Here is a 26,298-nt window from a genome sequence, read left to right on the forward strand (position 1 = left end):
AGGGGTCTGCAGGATGTGTGTGTGTGTATCTGCAGTGAAAGCCGGTTATTGAGCGGCAGAGAGCCAAGACAGCTGAGTAGCTCCTGGCTCGGTGTTGCGGACGTCTTCTGAAAGCTTTGACCCACTTCCAAGTCCCCCCCACCCACCCACCCCCAACCCCCAACCTCACCCCCACCACCCTCCCCCACTCACCCAAACACGCTGCATACTGAAGCAGCTCTGCAACAATCTGCTGATCTCGCTGCAGTGAAGCTCTGCATGCGGACGCTGGGGAGAGTGGGTGTGTCTGTCTAATAAATAAATTGTGTGAGTGTCTGTATGTGCTGCAAGGTTATGTGTGTGTGTGCATGTGTGAAGTTGTGTGTACAGTATGTGCAGGCTTACAGTAGGCGAAAGACTTGGGGCAAAGTCACAGAAAGTTGCTGCTTCTGCTAAATATATTAATGAGTTGTTGTTTTACCAACCAGCTACGAAACATTGAACAGCAAAGCACGCAGGATGTCACAGTATAGATAGATATAGATATTAAATGGATGTAACTGCACAAGTTGGGTCAGATTTTTGTTCTGCGATATGCACAAAATCTTCTATCTATCTAATCTATCATTTAATGAATCTGTATTATTTTTGAGATATGGATATATATATAGTCAATTCTCTGGAAATTCAATTGAGGCACTGATACATGCAGAATAAGCAGGTCAATTTTTGCCAAATCCAGGAAATGAAATAGAAAAAATATGTGGTGCTTAGGAGATGTTAATATTCCCTGAAAACAGTCATTGATGTGCAACGTTGTCGACAATAGTCTTAAGGCTGAAACATGCTTCTCTAGGCTGCACATTGGCATGGACATGTGCACAGGGGTGTTTCTTTTATACTTGTATGTACAACGTTTGAACTGTGGAAGTAATTTTTCTCCACTTCAAACCCACTTCCCACAGGGAGTTGGATCAACCACTCAGCTTGCTTGATGTGCACTTCTGCATGATGTGATCTTGAGATTTGGGAGATTTGTGACCCCCTTCTCTGCAGAGACATTTTATGTTTATCTTCACAGAAAAATCTCTGACAAATATCTCACAGTATATCATCACATTGCCCAACCCTTGTGATGTTGGTGTAAATTGTAATGAGACAAACACAAACTATAAATGTATTATTGAAACTTTAATGTTTAAAGTAACAACTTAGAGTAACATTTAATGTTCAATAGTAATATTTCAGGCTTAAACTGGACCACCTATGCAAGCAAAGAATGAGCCTTAATATATCAGTACTCTCTCTGGTCATGGTCATGAGTTGCAGACTCAAAATATTCAAATTGCATTTTAATATTGCCCCTTTATTCAGATTATTTCAGCAACATGCAGCATGTCAGAGACACTATGAGACACACTATCAATGGTTGACTGAATTAAACTGTAGCCTTTTGTAAATGATCAACTAAAAATACCAGGTTTGAACTTAAACTGTGCAGGTTTTATTTATTTATTTTACATTTTTTATGCACAAAGTTTCTATTCTACACCCATGGTCATGTTTTTGTCCCTTTCTTCCATCTTTTCAGTTTGACCATACTCCTGAGGTTTCTCATTTAGTTTAATGTGAGCTCAACAAAGTGATTTCCTATCAATTATATTAAAATGGAAATAAAGTATTGTATCTTGCTATTTTACAGCCCAAAGATTTTCAGTTTATTATCATAGAAGACTAAAGAAACCAGAAAATATTCACATCTGAGAAGCTGGAATTTGAGAATTTGAGACATTTTTTCTTAAAAAATGTCTCAAATTCAATTAAATGACTAATTCTTGCAGCTCTAAATACAGTAATTACAGTCTTGATGTGTGGCTGAAAACATTAAGGTGAACAAACAAACACCAGTACATTAGAGATCATTGCAAATTAATCATTAATTAATTAACCTCAGCAATAACAGTAAAATGAAGAAACTTAAATCACATATAAACGGTAGGACATGGGGATGTGATGAGGGACAAAGTGAATTATTCTGCTCCACACATTGAAGCCGTGCACACTCTTGTTATTGTCAGAGCAAACAGACCTTGCTTTAAGCGGCCCCCGAGCAGGGACGGGGCCAGACGGCCGGCTGACGGGAGGGAAGCTCCACAGGGAAGCAGTGGAAACACTCTCTTAGTCATGGCCTTTAGACGCAGAGATTTAGACAGATTACAAACAAGCACACACAAGCCTGCAAGCACGCAGATGCAGAAGTGCACAAAGTCACAGGCACAAACGTAACATACACAGAGAGATTAGCACACTTTTCATTTATGGACACACACACGCAGAGTAAGTGTGTCCACATCAACACATGCATGAAGACACAACGTTTACAGACACATTTTCTAATCTATACGATAATCAGTTAAGCGCTACTGTTTTTATTCCCAGAGAATTTCTCCACCTCGTGTGTTTCACCAGAGGCTCCCGAGTCATGTGGGATTGTTAACATCCTCTTTCCTATGAAATCCTTCTTATCGTCTGTCATCACCTACCGGGAAATAACCTTTGCTCACTGGTTTGTGTCATTATTTTGAATATCACACCAGCATGTGCGGCGGTCTGTGTTTTAGTTATTTGCATTGTAAGTGAGCTCGGAGTGTATCCTCCCTGCACACTATTACTATTACCGAATCAACACCCTCCGACTGTCTCCATCTTGTTGTCATTCGCCCTTCACTCTGTCAGCAGCTGATGTCTATCAGACTGATGTCACTCTGGACTTTTAGAGCAGCTCACTATTGAACTCAGGTGACAGTCTGTAGATCTGTATAGATGAAGTTGTTTGATGATGCTCCGTATCAGGCTGTCTGCTCAGGAGAAGTTACAATGATGAGGCTGATCAGAAAAATCAGTATTTATTGATCAATAAAACCTGTACAAACACTATCTCAACAACACAGGTTCATTTCTGGAAAAGCAAAACACATCATGCTGCTTACATTTTCATTTCTTCTTTAATTTTAAGTCAAACTGAGTCCCCTATTTAGCATTTATAAGTAGTATATAAACATGTAATAAATGGTTTATAACACACTATAATGTAGTTATGCTGTAAGTGTTTATTAAAGTACGCTCATAACTGGAGGCTGGTATATAAACAGATGATGAACGACAATATAGTAAAACACAGTTGTAATATAAAATGTCTTCATAGGAGAAGTTATAATTGTTGACAAATATTTACAGTATAAACCATTTATTAAATGTTTATAAACTGTTTATAAATGCTAAATATGGGGAGTTAAAATGTATAATCTATGATGATGATGCAGCTATTTTTTGTTTTTCAAGACTGTTTTTGGACATATTTGTGGAAACTTTCTAATGTCCCGTTAACGTCATGTGAGATGGATGATTGAGATGATACGCATGTTAACGACGTGAAGTGTTCTTCAAGACAGTTGAATTATTACAAAGTTGGTTGTGTGAAGATTAAAATATATCACGTATCCATTCAGCTTGGGTTTTATTACACTGACTGTTGGTTTTAGGCTGATGACAGGCGTCCATATTTGTTTGGTTTTCAGGCACTTTCATATTATGAAGTGTCAAGTTAGATATATCAGAGCTTGTTGATGTGAACGTTAGTCTGAAACATCTTAAAAAACGGCTTTTAAAAAGCCAGTTTTCTAACATAAGCACTAGATGTTACTTTCGTTCATGGTATTTTGAACTTAAACTGCAGCTCTCTCAGCGCTGTCATAATATCTAAAGGAGATGGGCTAGCTAGCGTTAGCTTTTTCTTTTCATGGTTTCAGTTGTGGTGATGGAGAATGACTCACAGCAACAGGTCATCCTTTAACTTCAGCGCTCTGTACATTACGTTGTGATTCAAATCAGCTCAAGTCTATCTGAAGAAGTCAAAACAAAAACTGAAGAAACATTTCACTGAAAAGCATGTTGTTACAGCAGACTGCAGTGACGTTGTTTTGTCTTTGTGATCTTCCCACTGTGTTTCTAGGACTTAGTCATAGTTGCGTGTTTTCATGTGATCTCATTTGTCTGTTCCACCTCAGGTAGGGCGGAGTGTGACCGAGCCACAAAGTGACTCATTATCAGCATGAAAACTATAATTTGGGGCCCTGCAGGGTGTCATTATGAGGTTTAAAGTGCAATTTAGTGCAGTACAACATTATGTTCTGTCAACACAATAACAACCTCACTTGGTGTTCACTTTGAAAGGTCCTGAATTGCTGAATCAGTTACATACGGATGCTTTTTGCTTTCACTAAAGGTTTTACTTGTGTTTCACTCAAATGTAGAAAAATGCTACTATTCACCCTGAAAAGACACATTGATTAATCAATCATTTTACGGTTGTTTATTAAGAAAAAATGCTGTTTTAGCTCCTCAAATGTGACGATTTTCTGTTTTTTTCAGCAGATTTTGGGACCTTAGATGGATATCTTTCACTATTTGTGACCATTAATAGAGTAAATGAGTAATGGATAAATCAGAATACAATTATTAGTTATAAACTTATTCTATTTACAGACATTTAGAGGTTGTCATTCATCATTTCCGTATACTTAACTCACCTTCTTGTTTCTGATGGCTTGTCTGCATTAAAGTGTTGCACTCATGTTGATCTAAAGGATTAATGATGGGATTTTATCCTTAAATGCAGATAATTAAGCACTGATTAAAGCTCTCATGATTTCTCTCCATCTCTTCTTCTTTCAGGTGTTGTGAGTGCAGCGCCTCGCTGTCCCACTGGTATTATGAAAAAGATGGACGGCTCTTCTGCAAGAAGGACTACTGGGCCAAATTTGGGGAGCTGTGCCACGGCTGCAACGACCCGATCACCACCGGCCTTATCATGGTAAGAGGATCCATCTGCTGACTGTCATCTCTCATCACCTCCTCGGTCCTTTATTTGCAGAAAAACCTCAAGTTACAGTTTTGAGCTGTGTCACTGACATACATGCAGGACACACACACACACCTGAGTCCATACATTTACCGCCTCGCTACTAGGTGTGCGCAAACATTAATATATGCACATAGGATCCGTGCCAGACCTGTAACTGACCCTGACGCCTTTGTCAGCTTTGTCAGATTGTCTTACAGACCACCGGGGCTGTTGTGACACAGGAAATCAGAGACTTTCAGGTGCATTGATGTGGTCACTTGCACCGGAAAACAGATAAACAACAGAATGATAAGCTGCTTTATAGAAAAGACAAGAAACGAGCATCAAAGGAGAGTCGTGAATATTTGTTGATTAGTGATGGAATCACACACACTCAAGGCTTAAAGAAACTGATTAATAATATGTTGGTGTAATAAATATGTTGTCTTATTATGTCTTATTTTCCTGATGAGTTTTCTGCTCCTGTTTGATCATTTCTGGCTTTAATGTACCCGGTTTCTGGGGACGTTGTGGTTCATGGTCGGTGTTTTAACCCCGAAGCTGTACTTCTGTTTCTGTACACACACAAACTAAAATAACACACAAAACCGACTTCTTCCTCCTCCGATACCTCTGATACCTCAATTCAGCCGATGACATTTCTTTTTCTTTTTTTAAAATTTAAAATCATTATACATCACTACATGTACAGTAGCTTATGAGGATCATAAGGTAACATGAGGTCGGAGATTGCAGTTGAGCAAGTGGAAACACAGAATTCTGTAATGACGTTGACAAAGAAAATGTATTTAATGTGGATTTGGTCACATCTTCCGATCTGCTTTTCTTCAAAATACAACTTTTAAAGTGATTAAAGCAGGTCTTACTGCAGCAATAATGTGATCCACATGTCACTCAGTGTAATCCAGAGATCCAGAGCCTGTAATGTGCTTTGATGTTCAGAGTCATTTATGTCACCCTGCTTCCAATACCGGATAGAGGAAGCTGTATTGTACAACAACAGAATGGTTTATGAAATGCATTTTCCTCCCTGCTCCTTCATCACTCGTAGCCTTTGAAAACTAATCCTTGTTGTTTTCACAGCACCCAGTAAATTTAGAATTATCTGCATGGCAGCAGAGCAGATGATATGAAAACCACCTCAGCTGTGTGTGTGGAAATATGTGAGGCTCATATTCTGGAAAACTACAGCCTGTCATCTTTGCATGAAGCTTATATGAGAGCGAAATTATCCACAGAGAACACTTACTGATCATTTGCATTTTAGAAGGTGTCATTCGCAGCTGACAGCATGAAATGTCCAAGTGCTTTTTGAAGTGGGATTTATTTTAAATGATCTCAATTTGTGTTTCAGTCGTATGCAGTGAGGAAGATTTAGGATTTAGGAAAAAATCTGTACTGTTAAATTATGTAAATGATCCGTTTATTGAAGAATAATTAGGTAGATTCAGTATATTTAGTAGAATGAAAAATTCCAGTGTAAAGGTAATGAATTGTTTCTTGAGTGACTTTTTGCTAAATCAATAAACTTCTGACTGTTGGAGGTCCTCTGATACTGATAAAATATAAAGCTGAGTGCATCCGTCGCACATAAACTACCCGCTCTGACACATTTGCCTATCGGTCAGATACTGCAGCCAGCAGCTTCTGGCAGGTCATGTGTCATTGTGTGTGTGTGTGTGTGTGTGTGTGTGTGTACATTTTATCATTTCCACTGCCCCTAGACTGCAGTGCAATCTCAGTAATGAAACATATAGGAGAGTATAAAGTGAATTAAGTGGAGAGATTGCTGCATTACCTCTCCTCTCTTTTCTCCTTCTTTGGTTTATTGCTCTTCTTTCAGTGCAAAGACGCTGATTGACCATCTCCGCAGTTACACCTTAGCACATTTGAGATCGGTCAGCTAATCAGGCGTTATTGCCTGTGTGGCCAGAGCAATTGTATTACCACATAGACAGACAGACCAAGGTCGGCTCCTTGTCTCTGTGCCACACCCAGAGAGAAGTCTGGTCTGACATCTGCCCAGATTAGCAGGGAAACACAATCCTATTTACAAAATTCACTGATGCCACTGCACCTGAATGAGCTACGCACTCGGCTGTCACAGTCAATGAAAACATTTCATGATGCAGCGATGAGTCAGAGTCTGCAGACAGAAATGTTGAATTAGATGGTCAGCCAGAGAGGAACAATATATGAGCAAAGAAAGGAGATGTGGTGATTAATACTACTACTGATTGTCTCTTTATTCCTTTTTTAATCCTGACCTCTGAATCTTTTCATAAATATAATAGCTCAGCTCAGGTTGAGAGACACTCTAAAAGCCTGTTTGTGATGTTCATGAAAGCGTACGAGCAGATGATCATCAGCAGGGCGTTTCCTGCAAACACAAAGACCAGTGTGGTAGTCCAGAGAGCAAACAGGTCAAGGAACAAGTGATTTTTTAACATTGCATTAAACATTTTAAACATTTGAATATCTTCACTATTTTCTAACTTCACTAACTACTACTACTTTAGGTAACGACTACATCTCCATGTTTCCTGTCTGGCTTTCTATTGTGTAATATTCAATAAAGGTTAAAAAAAAAAAAAGCTCCTCACCACCTTTTGCAGCCTTGTTGGAGGTCTGCACTCTCTGAATGCCCTTGGTTTTTTTTACATATCATTATTACATTATCAAACACAATATATGACAATAGCAAAGTCACCAAAGTTACAGACAATGACCAAAATACAGGATATGCACTTTGTAGTCTCTTGCTGGCTTCAGGCTTTCAAGGTCACTTGCTCTGGAGCTTTTGGCTGTTTCAGAGGTCATTAGATTGTAGATGTTCAAACTTTTTGTTATTCTGAGCACTGTCAGAACATCTCGTCCATGTTGGCCTAAATGTTGAGCTTTAGTTCTTGAATTCATCCGCGGAAACAGAGATTGATAAAACAATTTCCACTCAAGGGCCACTTACTCACTTGTTCTGGAGATTTGGACCATATGAGAGTCTTCATCAGCAAGTAAGGTTTGCTCCGTTGTCATGGAAATGTAGATGTTCAAACTCTCCATGGTCATGAGCACTTTTAAGACAAAAACAAACACCATGTTGGTTCAAGAACAAGCCAGTAATTAGACCTCGAGTGGTCAAGAATGAAACTCAAAATAACTTGTTTCATGTTGGTGAACATAAAAGATTTTCTCTCTTTTGGAAAAGTGATTCTAAATCATTTTTATTGTTTTCATAGTTAAACTGTTCAGTAACCACAGCTGCCCTGTTGATGGGGCCATTGTCCTAACTGAATATGGTCTTAGGATATTATTGTAAAGAGAATCAAGAGCAGCTGTGAGTGATTGTGTTTGTACAGTATGAACATGCTGGTGTGTGTGTGTGTGTGTGTGTGTGTGTGTGTGTGTGTGTGTTTGTGTGTGTGAGTGTGTGTGTGTGTGCTTGCAAACAGGTGTATGCAGATGTTTAGCATCTGCTCCTGTCAGCACTTTTCAGCCTCGAGTTAAACTAGTAGTAACTCAGCCAGAGGACGTTATTTACTGCCTTCACTGAGATTGATTTATGTTCTCAACACTGAGTTAACTTCTGTAATTAAATTCCCTCCCTGCTCTGTCAGATAAATCTCATCCCAGTGATCTCCACATTATTCAGTTTAGAGTCAGTCAGTCTTTCTTCTACCAGCTCAGGTCAGATGGGAGCGCGGCCAGACATCGACCTGGGCCTGTTGGTGGTTCTGGTTTCTCACCGTCACTGTTACACTCTGTCATCAGCCTGCTCTTCCATATTAAGCTCATAGATGATCAGTGAATTCAACCTGGAGAGACCAACAAGACCTTAAGGATGGCTTCAACTTTTCACATTTAATGACTGAGTGATGATGTAGCTGAGTTTATGTAGGTGAAGATGGAGTTAAATTGATCCCCGACGCAGGAACAGGTCGGTTAATTCTGGAGTGGAAAAGGAAATAAAGATTAATTGAATGTGAGAAATTTATGAGCTGGTTTAGGAATAATTTTAGGAAGAATGAGGTTTAAACTGACTGGATGAAAGGTTACAGAAACATAATTTGGTGTGTGTGAGCTGAACATGAAGGTCACGACTTAATGACAAGTAAAAAGTTGTTTCTTGCGATAGATTGAAAATGATGAATGAGTCCCAAACTGTTTGCGCCATTTTTAGTGGTTTTAGAGTCAAGCTGATTAAGCTGATTAACCTTGGCAGCACCGAACTGAACCTTTATCTGGCAGTCCATCAAGTCCTGTTTATACGACCAAGAAAATAATGAATTTGCTATTTTCTTTATGTTCTTTGTTCTACTAGATCCACAAAAGCTTTTTTCATTCATTGAGGGTTTGGCCCGACTGGCCTTTTGTTAAATCTTTGGGACTTTCTTTGCTTCTGGTTTTCATTGTTAGTTTCTAAAAAATTGAAGAAGTCTCAACACTTTAAGGTGAAATCTAAGAGTTTCCCCTGATATCACAAAAGCTTATGATTCTTTGGGGTTTTTTTTTTTGGCTTCATGTTGCCCTTTTCCAACTCTGAAAACCCAAATCACATGTTTTAAAAGTTATGTAATGTGCCGTAGCTTCCCTGTCACCCCCTCTCTGTATCAGTTATTAATTTCTGTTTCAATCCGCTAGTTTCATTTCAATCTTTATACATTTCTGTTATTGGAGCACTATGTCAAACAAATAAGAAAAGTTTATCTATGACATGGTGTTTCCAGTGTAAGATACACAGTTAGCATGTTTTGTGCCATGTTCTAGTTTTATTAAATAACTTCAGACAGTTTCATTATTAAACTCAATGAATCACCAAAAAGTAATGAGAGACGGCAGTTTGGCTTCAGTGCCTTCTTGCTTTAGTTTCGTCCCACCATCATGACTGGTACAGTATACTAAAATTGTCCTACACATGTGGTTAGTATTGAGAAATTCTTACATTGTTCTGGGTTGGAAATCAAATCAATGGAAAGTCCCAGATCTGTAGTGAACTTTATCAACTCCCACGGGTGTGATGTAGTTTTGTGTTTCAGGGGGATCTGCCAGTTGTTTCTGTTAACGCCTGGTGATCGTTCTGTCTCTAAGTAAAGACAAATGTGTTATATAAATGTTGGGAAATGGTATTTGTCAAGATGTTCAGATTGTGATATTAGGAACAGGATTGGCTGTTGATGATCTCATCAGTGATGCTGAGCACAGCACCCTGTCACAATGTACAAATTTGTTTTGCATAACATTTATGAAAAGGGAAAGTTTTTCTTTCATTTTGACTCCTCATGAAGGTCTGAGGTCAGGCTCACATACAGAGCAGTGCCCTAACGTAGCTGCTGATAAAGATATTTCAGCTGGATGGTTGTGTGCTGTGAACTTCTACATTTATGTAGATGGTTGATCTTTTATTCACTGTGTGTTTTTTTTGTTTTGTTTTTTTAATTTAAATGTTTCAAGCAGCATCGACACTTTCAAATTAAAGAAATCATAACCTGAACAGTGATCTTTAGCATATTCTTATTTTAGAGACGTGTTTAGCATTTCCTCTTTCCAGTGTGGCAACACTGACGAAAGCAACGCCATGTGTAGACTGAAATCCCCCTGTGGGGGCACCGCTGTGGCCTGTGGGTTTCACTTCTCATTTGACTGCCTGCATGTCTGAGTAAATACAACTTTTTGTTTAAATTTATATTTTTATCTACGGATGTGTTGTTAATGTTCAGGTATTTAACATGAAGTCACTACAACAACCACTTTACCAAATCAAAGCTTCAAACTCTCAAAGTTAGTTAGTTTGGAAGATTTCTTCTTCCAAAATTTGTCCCACAATTTTTCAAGTTTGTCTTAAAACAACAGTCAGGTGCCCAAATGTACATTGAACAGGTTTTGCTTGCTGTCATCATTCCTGGAGAGTCATACCAGACATTAAAAGGTCCCCTCCTGATGTGCTTTCAATGTGATGGGGGCTGGAGCTGATATGAGGCTCCAGCAGACTGAGTTAGTCAAATTAAGTGGATATATTTCAAAGTCACAGTTGTTTTTAGCATAAAATTTCCTCTTTGTGTTTCCTGGAACAGTGTTCACGTGTTGAGCTGCAGTGGGAGGATGGTACAGTCAAATGTTTCACACTTTCTCATTCAAGAGGACAGTAAAGTGTCCAAACTTTTGACTGGTACTGTATTATAACACAGAATATAAAAGAGGGGATTTTTCTTCTGAAAAGACTGATTTGAGTAACTCAGATGGCTGAAGCTTCATATTAACTCATTTTAAACTTGACTACATATTTTTAGGAGGATTTGGATTTTGACCCCCATCACTTCATCAGGATAGGTGTGTTATTGGCCAGGATGAACAAGAAAAACCTGTTTCAGTGGTCGTATGGACACCTCTGGACATTATTGCTTTAAGACAGACATAAAAATTTCCCTAAAATTTTTGTAAATGGCATATTTGGCACAAATATAGCATATTTGTGATCATTGCATTCCTGGATCTTTTTTGTTTTTTGTTTCATCTTGTTCCTTCAGATAATTGACCAAATGCAAATAATTGCAAGATATTTGAAATATTTGAAAAATTCCATTATCGAATAAATTGACAAGATACCATTAGTTGGTTTTGAGTAAAAGTTACTCAAAAAAAGTTATGGTCTTGTAAAAAGTTACAAGCTTATTAGTATTTCTTGTGAGGTGAGAAACTTGCTCTATTCTTTAGAGCTGCAACAATTAATCAATGAATCGATTAGTTGATCAACATAAAATTAATCTGCAACTATTCTGATCATTTTTCAAGCAAAAAACGCCAAATAATGTTGTGTTCCAGCTTCTGAAATGTGACAATTTTCTGTTTCTCTTGGTCATATACAGAATGACAGTAAATTTAATATTCTTACATTTTAGACTGTAAGAAGAAATGCAAGAAATTACACATGCAATTACAATTTTTTTCACTATTTTTTTTTAACATTTCATAGACCAAACGATTCATTGAGAAAATAATTACCAGATTAATTGAAAGAGAAAATAAAAGTTAGTTGCAGCCCTACTTATCCTGTACATGAACTATGTTTTCTGCACATTAAAAACATGCAGGAAGTTACTGAACATCACAGACTGATGATGTTTAAAAGTTAACATATGTGAGGATGGAATTGTTCTTGAAGTGTCGGACAATTATGAGTAAAAAAAAAAGAACATATATCAAGTCAAAAAATGTGGTGACTTTTGATTTAAGGTCCAGTATCTTGATATTAGACTGTAGAAGTGGAGAAATTGATACCTAGCCTGTTTTAAGACTGATGTACAAATACAATATTGTGTAATTGTGTATTAAAACAAGACAGAACTAAATTATAACCAACAGCTGAACTCTGCAGGAAGCTTTTTAAGCAATCTGATCATTCAAACTAACTTTGTGGTATCATCTGTATGCTGACCTGTTACACAGATATTTCCTGTACTTTTCTCTGGAACTGTCTCTAATGCTGCTCCCATAACTCCCACAGTAACTTAATCACGTTTTCCCTACCAGCCATCTCTCCCTGCAGTCTGTCTCCTGTATGTCAACATAATAACCAACAGGCAGTGCAGAGAGTGCATCTGACTGACTATTAATATCTGCCCACTCAGAAGCTTGTAAATGAGGGGAGGGATCGACATTGACATGCAGGACATGTTGATGGCATTAGCTAAAAGTGAGAGGACAAGGACAGAGACACATAGTTGACGTGGGAGTGACGCAGCAGCAGAGACAAACCTGGGAAGAGAGATTGTACGAGGCCTGAGAAGAGAGGAAGGACGGAGCTGCACAAGCACATCACATGTCCTGATTTACCTTCTATGCTGTGTGACTGCAACCTTTACTCGACATAATCACAATGTAATAATATTACACCTGTCCTACATGTGACTCAGGACTGTGTTGCTGTTGGAAGTGGACATTTAGGTTGTTTCCTTACTTTCATTTTCATGTGAAGTCCTACAGTTTGTCATCTGATATCTAGATTAGTGTAGCAACAAGATAAATATGTTATCTGTTTATCTACTGACTACTTACAGTATTTGATTATTTAACTTATCAGTCTACAAGATGTTAAACATTGACTTGGTCAGTCTTGGTCAGTGAACAGTATAAAGAAAAAGATAAGTGACATATGTGTCCTGTCCTATAAAATCAAAAAATGTGTTTTAAAAGAAGTTACAACAACAAAGACCCTCAGCTTTATGTAGTTCATATAATTTAGTCAATTAGCAGCAAAAGTAATGATAATTTTGATAACCAAGTTATTTATCAAGTCATTCATCAAAAATGTCAAACATTGGCTGCTTCCACTCCCTCAATTGTAAAGATTTGCGGCTTTTCCATGTTTTTTAAAAATATTTTTATCATATCACTGTAACTCACAAATTTTTGGTGCATCGGTTGGACAAAACAAGCAATCTGACGTCACCACCTTGACCTCTTAGAACTTGTGATGGCAATTTTTCACTATTTTCTGACATTTAGTAATCAACAGATTAATAGATAATGAAAATAATCATTAGTTGCAGCTCTAATCAGAGCATGTTATTGTGATCAAAGGGACAAACATATATACACTGTAAGTTAAGTTATTTACTCCAGTGTACTGCACTCTGTTTTTACCTCTCCTTAAAGCATTGAAACAATGATGTCATAGCTTTAGTATAAAAAAATAAATGCAACTGACTATATAAAATCAACAAAATAACAAATGAAAAATAGTATCACATTATTCCTCCACATGACATCTCATAAATTACGCGTATAACTGTCACTCTCCGGTTTCACAATGTGGTTGCAGGATGGAAGAAGAAGGAGGAGGGCGAGGAATTTGCTGAAGACACCGGGGGGTTAGAGGAGGTGGGGGTGGGGAGGGTGGGATGGGCTGAAAAAGCCAGCCGGCGCGTGTGCAAGAGTGGGCGGGTCCAAACAGGAAACGATGAGGTCATAGAAAAGTGAGAGAGAAGAGGAAAGCAGGGTGGGAGGGGGGGAGAGCGAGGAGGGCTGACATTGATTCAGAGATGAGCTCAGCTGCAAAGGCGTGGGCCGCCCTCTCTCCCCCTCTCTCTCTCTCCTCCCTCCCTCCCTCCTCTGGCAGCTCTGTCTCTCTGCCCGGTTTGGCCGCTGCCAGTGTTTTGTTGTGACAGCAGGGGGATCGCCTGCCTCAGTAGAATGAACTAGAACAGCGCAGAGAGACGCCGGCTCTCGCTGACATGGTGGGAGACTTGTTTTTCTGGAGCTTCTGCTGTCTCAGGCTGTGGAAAAGGGATAAGAAGGTGAGGCTGTTCATTGCCACTGTTGCTGCCGGTTACTGGGTGTCTCATGGGTGATATACGGTCATCCATGAGCCGGCGAGGAGGCAGGGAAGCACTGTCTCAAGTGGTTGCTTCTGCATGGGCTCTTTCCATCTTTCATCTCTTTAAATTTGAAGCTGAAGCATGTTACTGTACGCTGCTGTGTTTTGTGTGTCATTTTAAACTGGGTCAGCGTATTGCTTTCTAATTACTGATCTGTTCCTCCTCTTCTTTTTTTTTAATGAGGCGCTCCAGTTTTTTCTTTTCTTTTTTTTTTTTTTCATGTCATGAAAAACTGATGAGCCATGGCACGCATGCTATTTTTAGAGAGCATTCTTCCTCAGATAAAAGTAGGATTCAGCGTCCGAGTGCATGCTTTGCAGTTGTCATGTCTGATACCTGTGTCACTGCACAGTGTTATTTTTATTTACCACCCTCTGTACACGCAGGCCTCACTTTAAACAGTTTCCTCATTTATCTACAGATAGAAGGGAGGCTGAATATATTAACCGCGTTTCTAAAGCCGAGGCCTGTGTATACTGTGGTTCTGTACTGTTTGTGACAGAAGGGGGTTTCCATTCAGAGAGCATCAATGTGGTCTTCTGTCTTCTCTCTCAGGCTTTCAGTGTAATTGTATTTGCTGTAATCATGTCTACTGTAGCTTGAAGGTCTATGAGGGTGATCACGCCTTCCTCTGACTTTATTTCTCAAACAGCCTTGATTGCTGTGTTGTAACACGTCTTGGTCACATTTATTTAAGCTTCATGAAATCCTTTTGACACGTTTTTGGAATTTGACCCAGTTGTAGGTCTCGCTTTGGGTTCAGTATCAGGTACCTAATGCACGTGTTGTTTTTACTATCGCTTCAAAACATCCAACATGAGGTCATTTTTCTAAACACACTTCTCAGTCACATATGGACTCTGTTTTTGAGTTTAGCCAACACAGGAGACTCGTAGTAAAGTCCATTACATCAAACATGAGGTTAAGCAGAGCCAGATCTCCTGTAATTTGCTGAGGCCATTCAGAAGCACTGTAGCATTGTTGATATGAGGTCATCATTCCACATTTAGCCTGAGCTGATTGAAGTCAGAGGTTCTGACTGGTGTTAATGTGAGACTTGAAGAGATAAAGAGACCAGGAAGCATGTAGAGGTTCATGATGAGGTCCTCCTGTGTATAAATACACACAGATATCTACATCCTCATTCATACTTGATGCAAATTGCAACATATCACAGCAGACCTACAAGAGCTGATAACCTGTTAGCCTTCCTAGTTTGAAATGAAAGATATTATAAATAAAGATAAAAGGATAATGCTTAAAACAAATTGCCTCCTCTAATCTGTTACAGAGGCGACAGATGTCACTAATAAGCTGATAAGTCAAAAGTATAACTGAAATCATATGAATAATTTAAATATTTTATGTGGAAATGGACTGTGGAAATGCAAACAAATTATATCTCTGAAATCTCTCTTTTATTACTATACAGTTGGTATTTACTGCTCTTGCTGTATTTATTACTGATACTTGGCGTGCACATACACATACACTCGTATTATTACCAAATATAATCAACAGCAAAAATGGGAAATAATGTGAGGAAAATGGAAAATGTCATGGGAAAATGGGAAATGTGTAGAAAATGACGAATGTTGTGCAGGCAAAATAGGAACTAAACATAAAAAATAAAAAGAGCAAATCAAAAGTAGAAGTGCAATATATTTTATCAACTGTTTACAAGCAACGGATTTTTTTTTTTTTAGAATATTTTCATAATCCATTTATATTATTATATATTAATAGTTACGTCTTTAATTTTCCTTTAGAGCCGTAGCCCATGAGTGTTTGTCACTTCTGGTCCTCCACAGTTTTCAACTCAAATCATAAACATTTAACTTAAGTTGCAAACTAATTACTGCGTCCTGATAAATGATCACCCAGACCGCCCAGGAAACGTCAACATGGGTGACTGATAACCTGAAGGAGATGTCGAAGAATCCCAGACTTACTACAAACATGTTTCTTAGCTGTTTAGTGTCGCCAAGAGCATTAGACCGTCATAAATTCCTCCAAATAGCTTAAAAGTGTCTGTTCACATTCCACAGCCAACATAGTCAAACAGTCAAACATATAAATCATTTAAAAACAAATAAAGTTCGAGGGTCCAGCAGTGTCTGTGGCTGATGTGTGTCCAGCACCATTAGCTTCATTTGGTCCTTGTTGGATTGAACATGTTAAATGTCAGAGTCAGTAAGTGAGAGCGAGCTCTGCGCCTGACTGTTCAGCCTGTAGAATCAGTGATTTAAATCATTTAGTGCAGTTTCTCATTAATTTTCACACCAACTGTTCAGAGCCTCAGAGAGAACGGCGGTCCAAAGTCTACAGTCTTTGTACTACAGTGCTTATAGATTGACCACCATCACTGTCGTCACATTCCAGATCAAAGATTAAGACATGGGGTTCTCTACCTGGTGGTCGAGAGTAAGGAAACAGAGAAGAAATACTAAAATAATGTTTATTTTTAGCCGTTGTCATTGCTTTGTCATCATTTTCTTATAATGTATAGTCTTAATTCCTCAGGAGTCGTTTTTATCAGCTCATCTTAAGTTCAAACTTACTTCAGATTAACTCATCACTGAATTAAAACAGGTTGCACCAAAAAAAACTAGTTCTTACATAGAGGTTAGTTGTTACGAGATATTTACATCCAACCACATACTGCCAGCTGTAACTGTTGTCAAGATAACGGAACCAACCAACCAAAAATGAACATTACATACTCTGAAGCACACATATTTCTCCATGTATGCATATTAAACTTAATACCTACATTTGGATACAAAGGTTAAGTTTTACATATAATTTGGCCCGTAAATCTGTTATTTTTGGCAGATATGTTACATTTCGTTACATTTATCAACTGATTTACACAATACTAAAGTTTTTACTAGAGAACACATTTATTAGGTTTTAATGGTGTAACTCGATTTAGTAAATTACTAGTTTAAAACTATTCATCCATTGCAACTAAGAACTTAAGACGAAATATACACACAAATTTAGTGATTTACAAATAGCTTGTGTAACTCTAAAAAAATGATCACAAACTCATACACATACTACCTACGAGGGCTCGCAAGTAGCGGAATAGTAAGCTTTACATTAAGGGGTCACAAGCACAAAAGGTTGGGAACTTCTGGACTAAGAAGTCTCTTCTTGAGCTGCCTTTCTATCAGTTACTCTATAACCAGGCGGCACATTACTCTCTCATATAAGTCAAAGTAAATATGTGACCCCAGAGCCCTGTCTCCAGTGGCAACAGAGCATTGTGCAGCAACTTGACCAGGTTACTCTTGGACCCCCGTCGGCCCGCTCACCCTTCCACTCAGAGAGACACACGGTTTGGTTTGTTTTCACTAGAAGGAGCCACGAGGCTACATGACAGGCTAACACGCGGTTATAAACTCTAAGAACATGATGAGCTAATACACTCATACACACACACATACACACAGCCGTTGTGTCAAGAGAGGATAAAAAGTGGAACCAGTGGTGTGTTAATACATGTGATGTTTCTTGAATCCGTCTTTTTAAAGCTGTTGCTCAGGCAGTCAGATGGTTTAATACCATACTGAGTGACGACTTATGTAGAAATTGCACAGCACTTCCCTCTTTCTCCCTGTATTTCCCTCAACTGCTACTATCTGCCTTTGTATCTACACTTTGGGGTGGATGCATGTCCTGGATGTGAGCACAGCAGCTGCCGCCTGTCACATGTGGTTTTACAGAGGGTGTGTGTGTGTGTGTGTGTGTCATGCCTGCATGGCAAGCAAATGGCAGCCATAGTCTCAGGTTGAATGTGCAGAGCCACACACCCTTTTCATCTCCGTCCAGCTGTCCCCGCTTCCTGTCTTTCCCATTTGTAGGGTGACACGTAAGCCAGAAATAACAAACAAATGTACTAAAGCCATCATAAAATTGTTGTATTTGACCTTAAAAACATATTTCAGTCCCACAATAACGTTAAATCTTTCTTCGGTTAAGACTTTATATTGTCTTTACTCATCTCTCTTTCATACTTGTGTGATGTGATATGTTTACATTCACTAACTCTCCTGTAGATGTCTGACAGTAATTGTTTGTCTCCTTTTTATGAGGCAGCATGGAGGACAAATAAAGAAATTAGGTCGGTCAATAAGGCCTACGGCTGCCTTGATCCCTCATCCATTACACAGCCATTACTGTAGGCCTGTGTCTCTGTTTCCTCTTCTGGTTCTTTCTCTGTCTCTCTGCAACAACCACCAAACAACATGTGCAGCCAAAGTTGACTTTTCTGTGTCTTTTATTTTTTATTTGTTGTCTCTCCAAAAAACGGAAAAACAGAGCGAGAAAAAAAAACATTTTTCTCAAAAGATACAAATAAGTCAGGACCTTAATCCCCGCATCAAAGCCGAGTGTTGGTATTTAGCTGGAAGGAGCTGCTCAGATGAATTACTTAAAAAAGCTGTTAATTAATTACACTGCTTGTACAGTGTCTTCCTCCCTGCAGCCTGAGGGCTCACGGCATGTGTTTATCTGTTTGTGTGCGCTCGTGGTTTCACTGCTGCTCTCCCAGGAGGTCGGGATGGCAGACATATGGCTATAGACAATGATTTTATTGATTCTTTGATCTGCACATTTTCTTCCTTTTTGTCTCAGTTTCCCCTGTTTTGTTTTAGTTTTATTGACCATTTAGAAGTAGTGTTTCACTTTCAGGGAGAGTTGTATTTCTGATTTAGCTTTCCATGAGGTTTTTAAAGGCTGCAATTCACATCTGAGGCTAAGTCTGCATCCATGGGTTCATATCATGCTCTTTAGTGACACTGGTTTGATATTAGCAACCCTATAATATCCTCTGACTGAGCCTTTTTAAAAAAATGCTATGCAAATATTTGCCTTTTCTCTTTAAATAATGGGACTACACAATACAAAATTCTCAATTTCTTTGTTTTTTACTTTGTATTTAATTAACTATTCTTTGTTCAGCACTCCTCCATGCAGTGCCCCTCCTTAGTCTTGGTATACTGAATTAGAATTGCAAATCGTTGCAGTTGAAAAGTGCTGTCAGGAGGCCCACTCCCTCCAAAATTTTCTGCCACTCAAAGCACAAAATGAAACCACTAGCACAGCCTCTAGGGATCGAACAGCTCTGGTCAACTCGACCTTTAGTGATTAGCATCGTAGCTCATGTTTAATCATACTGTAGCGGTCGTTAGGTATTCGAGTGGGTGGGTCATTTGCATCAACGGGTGCAAGATTACCTGAAGGAGTTAAAAGGGGTCGATATTGATACGTGGAGGTGTTAATCGATTTCACATCAAACAAGGACACACAGAGCAACAGTAAAAGTGGGAGGTTTACAGCGTTCATGATGCAAAGTCAGTCTTTCATTCCTCTGGATTTATTAGATCATTTTAACAGTCTTGGTCTGAGGAGCACTGAGCCTCCAGTGGGATCACCATCCCCGGATCTGCCAGGCGGTTTGATTAATCTGGTCATTGCCTGTTCTGTTTTTTTGGCCGTAACTCAATTCCCTCTCTTGTTTGCAAAACTGCCCTAAGCTCTGGAGGAGATCTGGCAAGCAGCAAACCCAATCTCCCAGCTTGTACTGTCAGTGACCAGACCTCGCCCTACTTCTCAGTCCAGTTAATAAAGCCTCATGTTGCTTGTTGCTCCAGTAACATTGCAAAAACTGTTATGAATTCACAATACCCTCGAGTGTTTTCTTTGTAGATCAGAACACGATCCATTTGACATTGTAGTGCACCAGTTTTTTTTATTCATGTTGTTTACATGTAAATTTTATGGAGCAAAAGGCAGAACGTTGATTTAACTGTCTTTTTTTTTTCTCGCAGGTCGCAGGGGAACAGAAATATCACCCAGAATGCTTCACCTGTCTGAACTGCAGGGCGTTCATCGGTGATGGAGACACATACGCTCTGGTGGAGAGATCCAAACTCTACTGGTGAGCCTCAAGCACTATATAATTAAAAAAAGCACAGTCAGACAGTGTTTGATCCAGTTTTCTTGCTGGCAGCCTGTATATTATGCAGTATGTGGTGTGGTTGCTGTGTTTCACCCCAACGTACCTAACTATTACTTGTTTTAGTTAGTTTTCTTTTTTAATTCCCTCTTCTTCTGCAAGCTAAACCAAGTCAAAGTGCATACAAATCCAACAAAAAACATGTGCTGTTGATTGACAAAATCTTAAATTGATGCAGCTTATTTGAAGCTTTAAACAACCTGTTGTCTACATTATGACGACTGCACAATGCGCTTTGTAAATCCATCTGAACTGCAGTTTTACCACAAATATCTGACCTTACAGTGTGAAAATTGGTGCATTTGTCTATTGTAGATGGACGGAAAGATGACACACAAACATGCTCAGAATGCTTTGAGCCGTACACAAAGTAGAAGTTTAGTAAATTTCAGTAAACCACTTAAGAGATAAATTTTTTATCAGTTTTTAAACCTCCAGATTCAAATCAGGAACAGTATGAACATCAGATTGTCGGTTGCCTACAGGTCATGTTATGTATCTGTTTCAGTTTCAGGATGATCTTGACTTGTGTTACTGGTGTTATTGTGACTGTCATAAGCCTCAGGCTTTACAAAACAGAGGCTTTGCACTACGCAGAGATCCATACAGACAGAACAGGCTTTGTCCTGTCCCTCTGAGTGCAAGTTGGGTGATGACTGTGTGATTGAGTCAGATCATTACAGTTATTGAGAGATTTAGATGATGCAAGGCCGGGTTGTTTCAAGTGACAAACGGAACAAAAATCACCAATTACAGAAATAGCTGGTGTCAAAGAGGTGAAGCTTAAATTAGAGAGTAATGTGAGCTGTGTGGTCTGTAAAAAGAGGGTCATTCAAATTAAGTGTCAGCACCAGTGTGTTAGCTTTGAATCACTTCATAGTTATTTTATGAGTCCTCTTTAGATTCCCAGCATTCTTCAGGTCTTGTTTGTATGACAAATTTATGATACAGATCAATCAGAGGTCACGCTGGCCTTTAAACAATGACTTCACAGTGTTTTCCCAAAATGAGCTGAAGCAACATCTCGTCAACAGCATGTGATGTTGTAAAAACTGTTTTAATGAGAACTTGTGCTCTTTATGATTGCATGGACTGTTTGACAGCCAGTAACAAGGTTTCCCATTTTTCTCCTTTTCCTTCCACCCTTCCTTCCCTCATCGTCTCCTTCCTGTTTCTCTTCTTCCTCTCTGGATCCAGTGGTCACTGTTACTACCAGACCATCGTCACCCCGGTGTCGTTGCCGGATTCGCCATGCTCGAGGATCCCTCACACGGTCACGCTGGTGTCGATCCCTGCCTCAGCCGAGGGCAACAACGGACACAGAGGGCGGGGTTTCTCTGTGGCCATCGACCAGCCGCTCAGCCCGATCAACGGCTACAGCCCTGAACATGGACACACCGTCAGAGTCTCCCAGTGAGTCAATTTGTCGGTATCTGTGTGGAAAAAGAGTGTGAGACAGCTGCAGCACTAAAAGAGATCAGTAAATGATGGAGGACACACAGTGAAGGGTGATGGATGAGATTCATTTAAAATGTAGGATACAAAAGAAGGAAAAGGAAAGGGAAGCCACTGTTATTCAAATGAACTGAGACTGTATCAGATACCAGGTCCAAATGAGCACGTGTAACAAAAAAAGAGTCCTTTCATTTTTCCGCAACTGATTTATTATTTTTCCTTATGCAGAGTGGACGAAGACTGCATCAGTCCGGATGTGAAAAATTCCATTCATGTTGGAGACAGGATCCTGGAAATCAACGGGACACCAATTCACAACGTCCCCCTGGACGAGGTATCAGTCCCAAATGCATTGTTACTGAAATATTACACTTGAAATCAGTAAATAAAAACCTTGATTTATTAAATTTTCCTCTAGCCAAGGAAGGAAAAGTGACACTATTTATTTCTTTTTTTTCTTTCCTAAAAAATACTTCAAAAAATATGTAATGTTTTGCTTTCACTTGCTTTAAATGGACAATGTAACAGACCAGTTTTATTCTCTGTGGGCTACTTCATCTACCTTAATGATTTATGGGTTACGTGTCCACAGAGGATGACTGCTAAATATTCATCCCGCCTGATGAAGTCTTTAGTCAGCTTTTAGGCCATGGGATGTGAAGGTTGAAAATCTTACTGCAGCACTGTATCCCACAGCGATCTCTGCTGTTCTAAATTTGGACTTAACCCCCCTCTGTCTCTTTAGATCGACCTGCTGATCCAGGAGACGAGCCGGCTGCTCCAGCTCACCATCGAACACGACCCTCACAGTCAGGGGCAGGAAGGAGGCTCCTCAGAGGCTGAAGAGCAGGTGGACGGCCCCCTGTCCTCCCCTCCCCTGTCTGAGGGCCCCAGCCCCGTCCTGCCCATCACCCAGCCCCCCAACCCCGACATCAGCAGCCTAAGGTCCCGCATCATCACGTAAGACATTTACAGAGCTGGTGCTTGTGTTGACATCTTATCATACTGTTTCTAATTCATGGAGAGTAGAAGTTATTCTAGTTAGATAGCTATAAAGTGCTGCTGCAAGTCTTTTCATTGCTCAGAAATGTATAGTATTAAATTGTTGAAAAGCATCAGATTTCTGAGGTTCAGTTGTAAGTCAGGTTAGCAACATGATAGAAAGGTTTTAGAGTGTATGAGACTCTTCCTGTTGTCCTCTTAGCATATACTGTATCATCCCTTGATAAAGATAAGGTTTAATTTCAAGATCATCGCAGCAGCACATAGTAATACTCTTCTCCTTTTCTTCATTCCTTCCATTTTTGGCCGTCCCTCTCCTCTCCTCACGCTGCCCGTCTCCCCTCTCACCCTCCAGGCGGAGCTACAGCATTGATAAGTCACCAGGCTCCAGCAACGCAGCGTCCCCCATCTCACAGAGGAAGGACATCAATCGCTCCGAGTCGCTCCGCGTCGTCTCAAATCGGACGCACCGCATCTTCCGCCCGTCTGACCTCATCCACGGAGAGGTGCTGGGGAAGGGCTGCTTCGGACAAGCCATCAAGGTACGTTTGAGTCCAGCAAGCTTTGTAGTCATACTTACAATGTCCACAAGATGGCAGCATTGAAATAAGTAAGAGAGATGGGGAGAGGCAGGAATGGTTTTAACCCATCTTTGACCCCTGCTGAGTAAGAACATACAGTAAGTTTAACACTTCTTGGTTAAGATTGCATCACAAATTATGTCCCAGCTTGTTGCTCAACTTGACTCGTTGCGTCTTGTTATAGGTGACCCATAGGGAGACAGGAGAGGTGATGGTGATGAAGGAGTTGATTCGCTTCGATGACGAGACACAGAGAACATTCCTGAAAGAGGTGAGTGGATGTGGACAATCCCACTTCTTCCATTTAGGAGTGTAAGATTTACTCACAGCCGAGTCAACTGTTCACTTGTCCTAAACACACATTTGAAATCAATAAGTCCTTACCTCAGATCATAAAATAATCAATATGTTCAGAAATCATTTACTTGCATACAAACATAATTTTATTCAGATATTATAATTCAAAGCCAGTTTGAGTCTTTTAAATGAGGGCATCCTTCAAGTCAGTGAAGCAGGTCATATTATTAGAAAGTTTGAGGTTTGACTTCCAGGACCAGCTGAGAAAATCTGGGCTGTGGAGGTAAAAAAAAAAAAAAAAGTTTTTTGTGCATGATCAGAAGCTGTAATTGTGGTTAAAATTAGCAGCTCCCCTGTGTGAATGTAGAGCACAGCTGGATAAAAGAGGAAGAGTTCTCTCGCCTTAATAAATTAAAGTTAAAAAAAACATAAAGTAAGCACTGAAGTAGGACAAAAGCGAGTATTAATACAGGCCTTTCTCTCAAAAATGATGAATGAGAAGAATTTACTTTACCTCCCACACAAAGCTTTTCTTTCCTGTCGTTCCATTAATTTGAAGAGATAACAAAGAGTGACTCATATCTTGATGTTGTAGATTTCTGTAAGTTTAAGAGGACTTGTTAAGTATATGTGGTCTGAATTACTCCTGAGCTTTTTGTTGGTTTTGCGGTGGACATCAACACCAGCTGTTTGATGTAAGTATCGTAGACTCACTCATCCAGTTAACAGCCCTCTAATTGAGATTTTTGAAGCTCAGGAAAATTGTTTCTGTGTGAATGCGTGGGGTTTAGTTTTGTTATTAGGTTACGAGAATACTGAGTCTGTACTTGTAATTGGCATAGACAGAGTGAAAAAAGAGGCTATAAAACAACCCTGAACCATAATGAGAATGATTATTACCCCTGCTGGCTGTTTGTTTGTAGGTGGTCTCATGTTTACACATTTAAAGATGTCTCTTGTTAACTTCACAGCCTCTCTAGTGAAGATGAGGAAAGACAATTTCAGACTAAGACATCATCAGACTTTCGTTGGTTGATATTTCAGGTTTTTGTGTGTGTGATGCTGACCTGTCTCCTCGTCTTCCTCCACTGTCCAACCTTCACAGAAGGAAGTGTTTTATGAGGTGTCAGTGCAGCGCTCTAAGCAGTAGCTATGCAGGAAACTTCCTTGTAAAGTCCTCCTCTAGTCAAAAATGTGTTTTGCTTGTTATTCACTTGGATGAACTCTACTGTGCAGAGTGTTGTATATGCAGAGCTTGACACTGGAGGTTTCTCTGTGCTCATGCTGAATCTCAGCTTAAGGAGCGGACCTACGAGCAGGATTTGTAACACCATAACCAGTTTGGAAGCCAATCATGGTCCAGTATGCAACTTACACAAATGTGATGTGGAAACTTGAAGCCTCCAGTGCACACTGAGAGTGGACCTCACAGTGAAGCAGGAGACATCTTTTGTCCAGCAGTTAAACTTTTGAAACGAAAAAATATTTGCATATTCATAGATTCTGAATATTTAAATGAGGGAGAAGAAGTAGTTTTTTTCTTTAAATATTTCAGACACAAATTATTATTCCATGCCCAGTATTTCTTAAAATGCCTCGAGGAGATCTTTAAAATTCAGAGTTCAGTTACATTGGGACTCAAGCTGAGACAAAACTTCAGTTTTACTAGTGTTATTTGTATTTGGTTCAAAAAGCAAAAGAAACCAAGTTAAGAACAGGTGATTTAGCAAGTTCGCCTGAAAAAATTCAGTTTACAAATTTGATGGACTGACTGTAAACCTTCTGACACAAAAGATGGATCTAAACAGATGCCCTGAAATGCATTTGTACAAATAATTCCATCAGAAAAATGTTGTAACTTCATTTGGGCTGTCCAATGTTAATATTCCACCTGGTGTAAATTGATTATCACACAACAGAGTTAACTCAGACTGTCAGTTAGGAGAATGTCAACACTTAGGCTGTAAACAGTGGACAAGTTGGTAGTAAGTAGAATATTAACACTAAATTCAACTGATAATTAGCCGATTGTAATGTGAGCATCAGTCCAAATAAAGTGTTAACCTAATAAGAAGTGAGAAAAGTCTCACAGCACCATGATGATGAATAATTTCCCATCATACAACTGATCCCAGATCAGTATTTATGAGATGACATTCTTTGGTATCTCTGTCAGCTCATTCATCATTTATTTCATCATTTAGATCATTTATTTTTGGGCTGATGTGTAAAAATATCTGATGTTGTTTCCTCAGGTGAAGGTCATGCGTTGCCTGGATCACCCCAATGTGCTCAAGTTCATTGGAGTCCTCTACAAGGACAAAAGACTCAACTTCATCGCAGAGTACATAAAGGGAGGCACCTTGAGGGACATCATCAAGAAAATGGTGAGAGGGAGAGTGTGTAACTCTAGGGGGTAACTCTGTTGGTAATTGAGGAAATAGTTGGTCTTTGTAGTTTTCCAGCTTTAAGTTTTTGTTAAAGATTAATCTGCATCAACTGCCACTGAAAACACTGACATTTAATTGTTCGATTTTGCTCACAGGACAGCAGTTATCCCTGGAACCAGCGGGTCAGTTTTGCACATGACATAGCTGCTGGGATGGTGAGTTCAAAGACAGAAATGATGCATGTGATTGTAGTAGTTAGTTATGAAAAGCAGTT

At 39.4% G+C, this 26,298-nt stretch overlaps 1 protein-coding gene across 3 annotated transcripts in view; it reads left to right on the top strand.

Moving 5' to 3' along the window:
- limk1a (LIM domain kinase 1a) overlaps window positions 1-26,298 on the top strand; it is a 57,237-nt gene that overhangs the window by 24,584 nt on the left and 6,355 nt on the right. For 2 of the 3 annotated variants that reach the window (XM_044354127.1, XM_044354128.1), the window contains 9 exons: window positions 4,714-4,852; window positions 20,112-20,221; window positions 21,497-21,712; window positions 21,983-22,088; window positions 22,500-22,714; window positions 23,112-23,298; window positions 23,522-23,608; window positions 25,890-26,021; window positions 26,180-26,239. In XM_044354127.1, the coding sequence (XP_044210062.1) occupies window positions 4,714-4,852; window positions 20,112-20,221; window positions 21,497-21,712; window positions 21,983-22,088; window positions 22,500-22,714; window positions 23,112-23,298; window positions 23,522-23,608; window positions 25,890-26,021; window positions 26,180-26,239 (1,252 nt within the window). Of the gene's footprint in view, window positions 1-4,713; window positions 4,853-14,027; window positions 14,194-20,111; window positions 20,222-21,496; window positions 21,713-21,982; window positions 22,089-22,499; window positions 22,715-23,111; window positions 23,299-23,521; window positions 23,609-25,889; window positions 26,022-26,179; window positions 26,240-26,298 lie in introns of those variants that run through there. The other variant, XM_044354129.1, reaches the window with a different exon arrangement.

The sequence above is a fragment of the Thunnus albacares genome, chromosome 6 (genome assembly GCF_914725855.1).
Source record: "Thunnus albacares chromosome 6, fThuAlb1.1, whole genome shotgun sequence".
Taxonomy (NCBI): Eukaryota; Metazoa; Chordata; class Actinopteri; order Scombriformes; family Scombridae; genus Thunnus; species Thunnus albacares.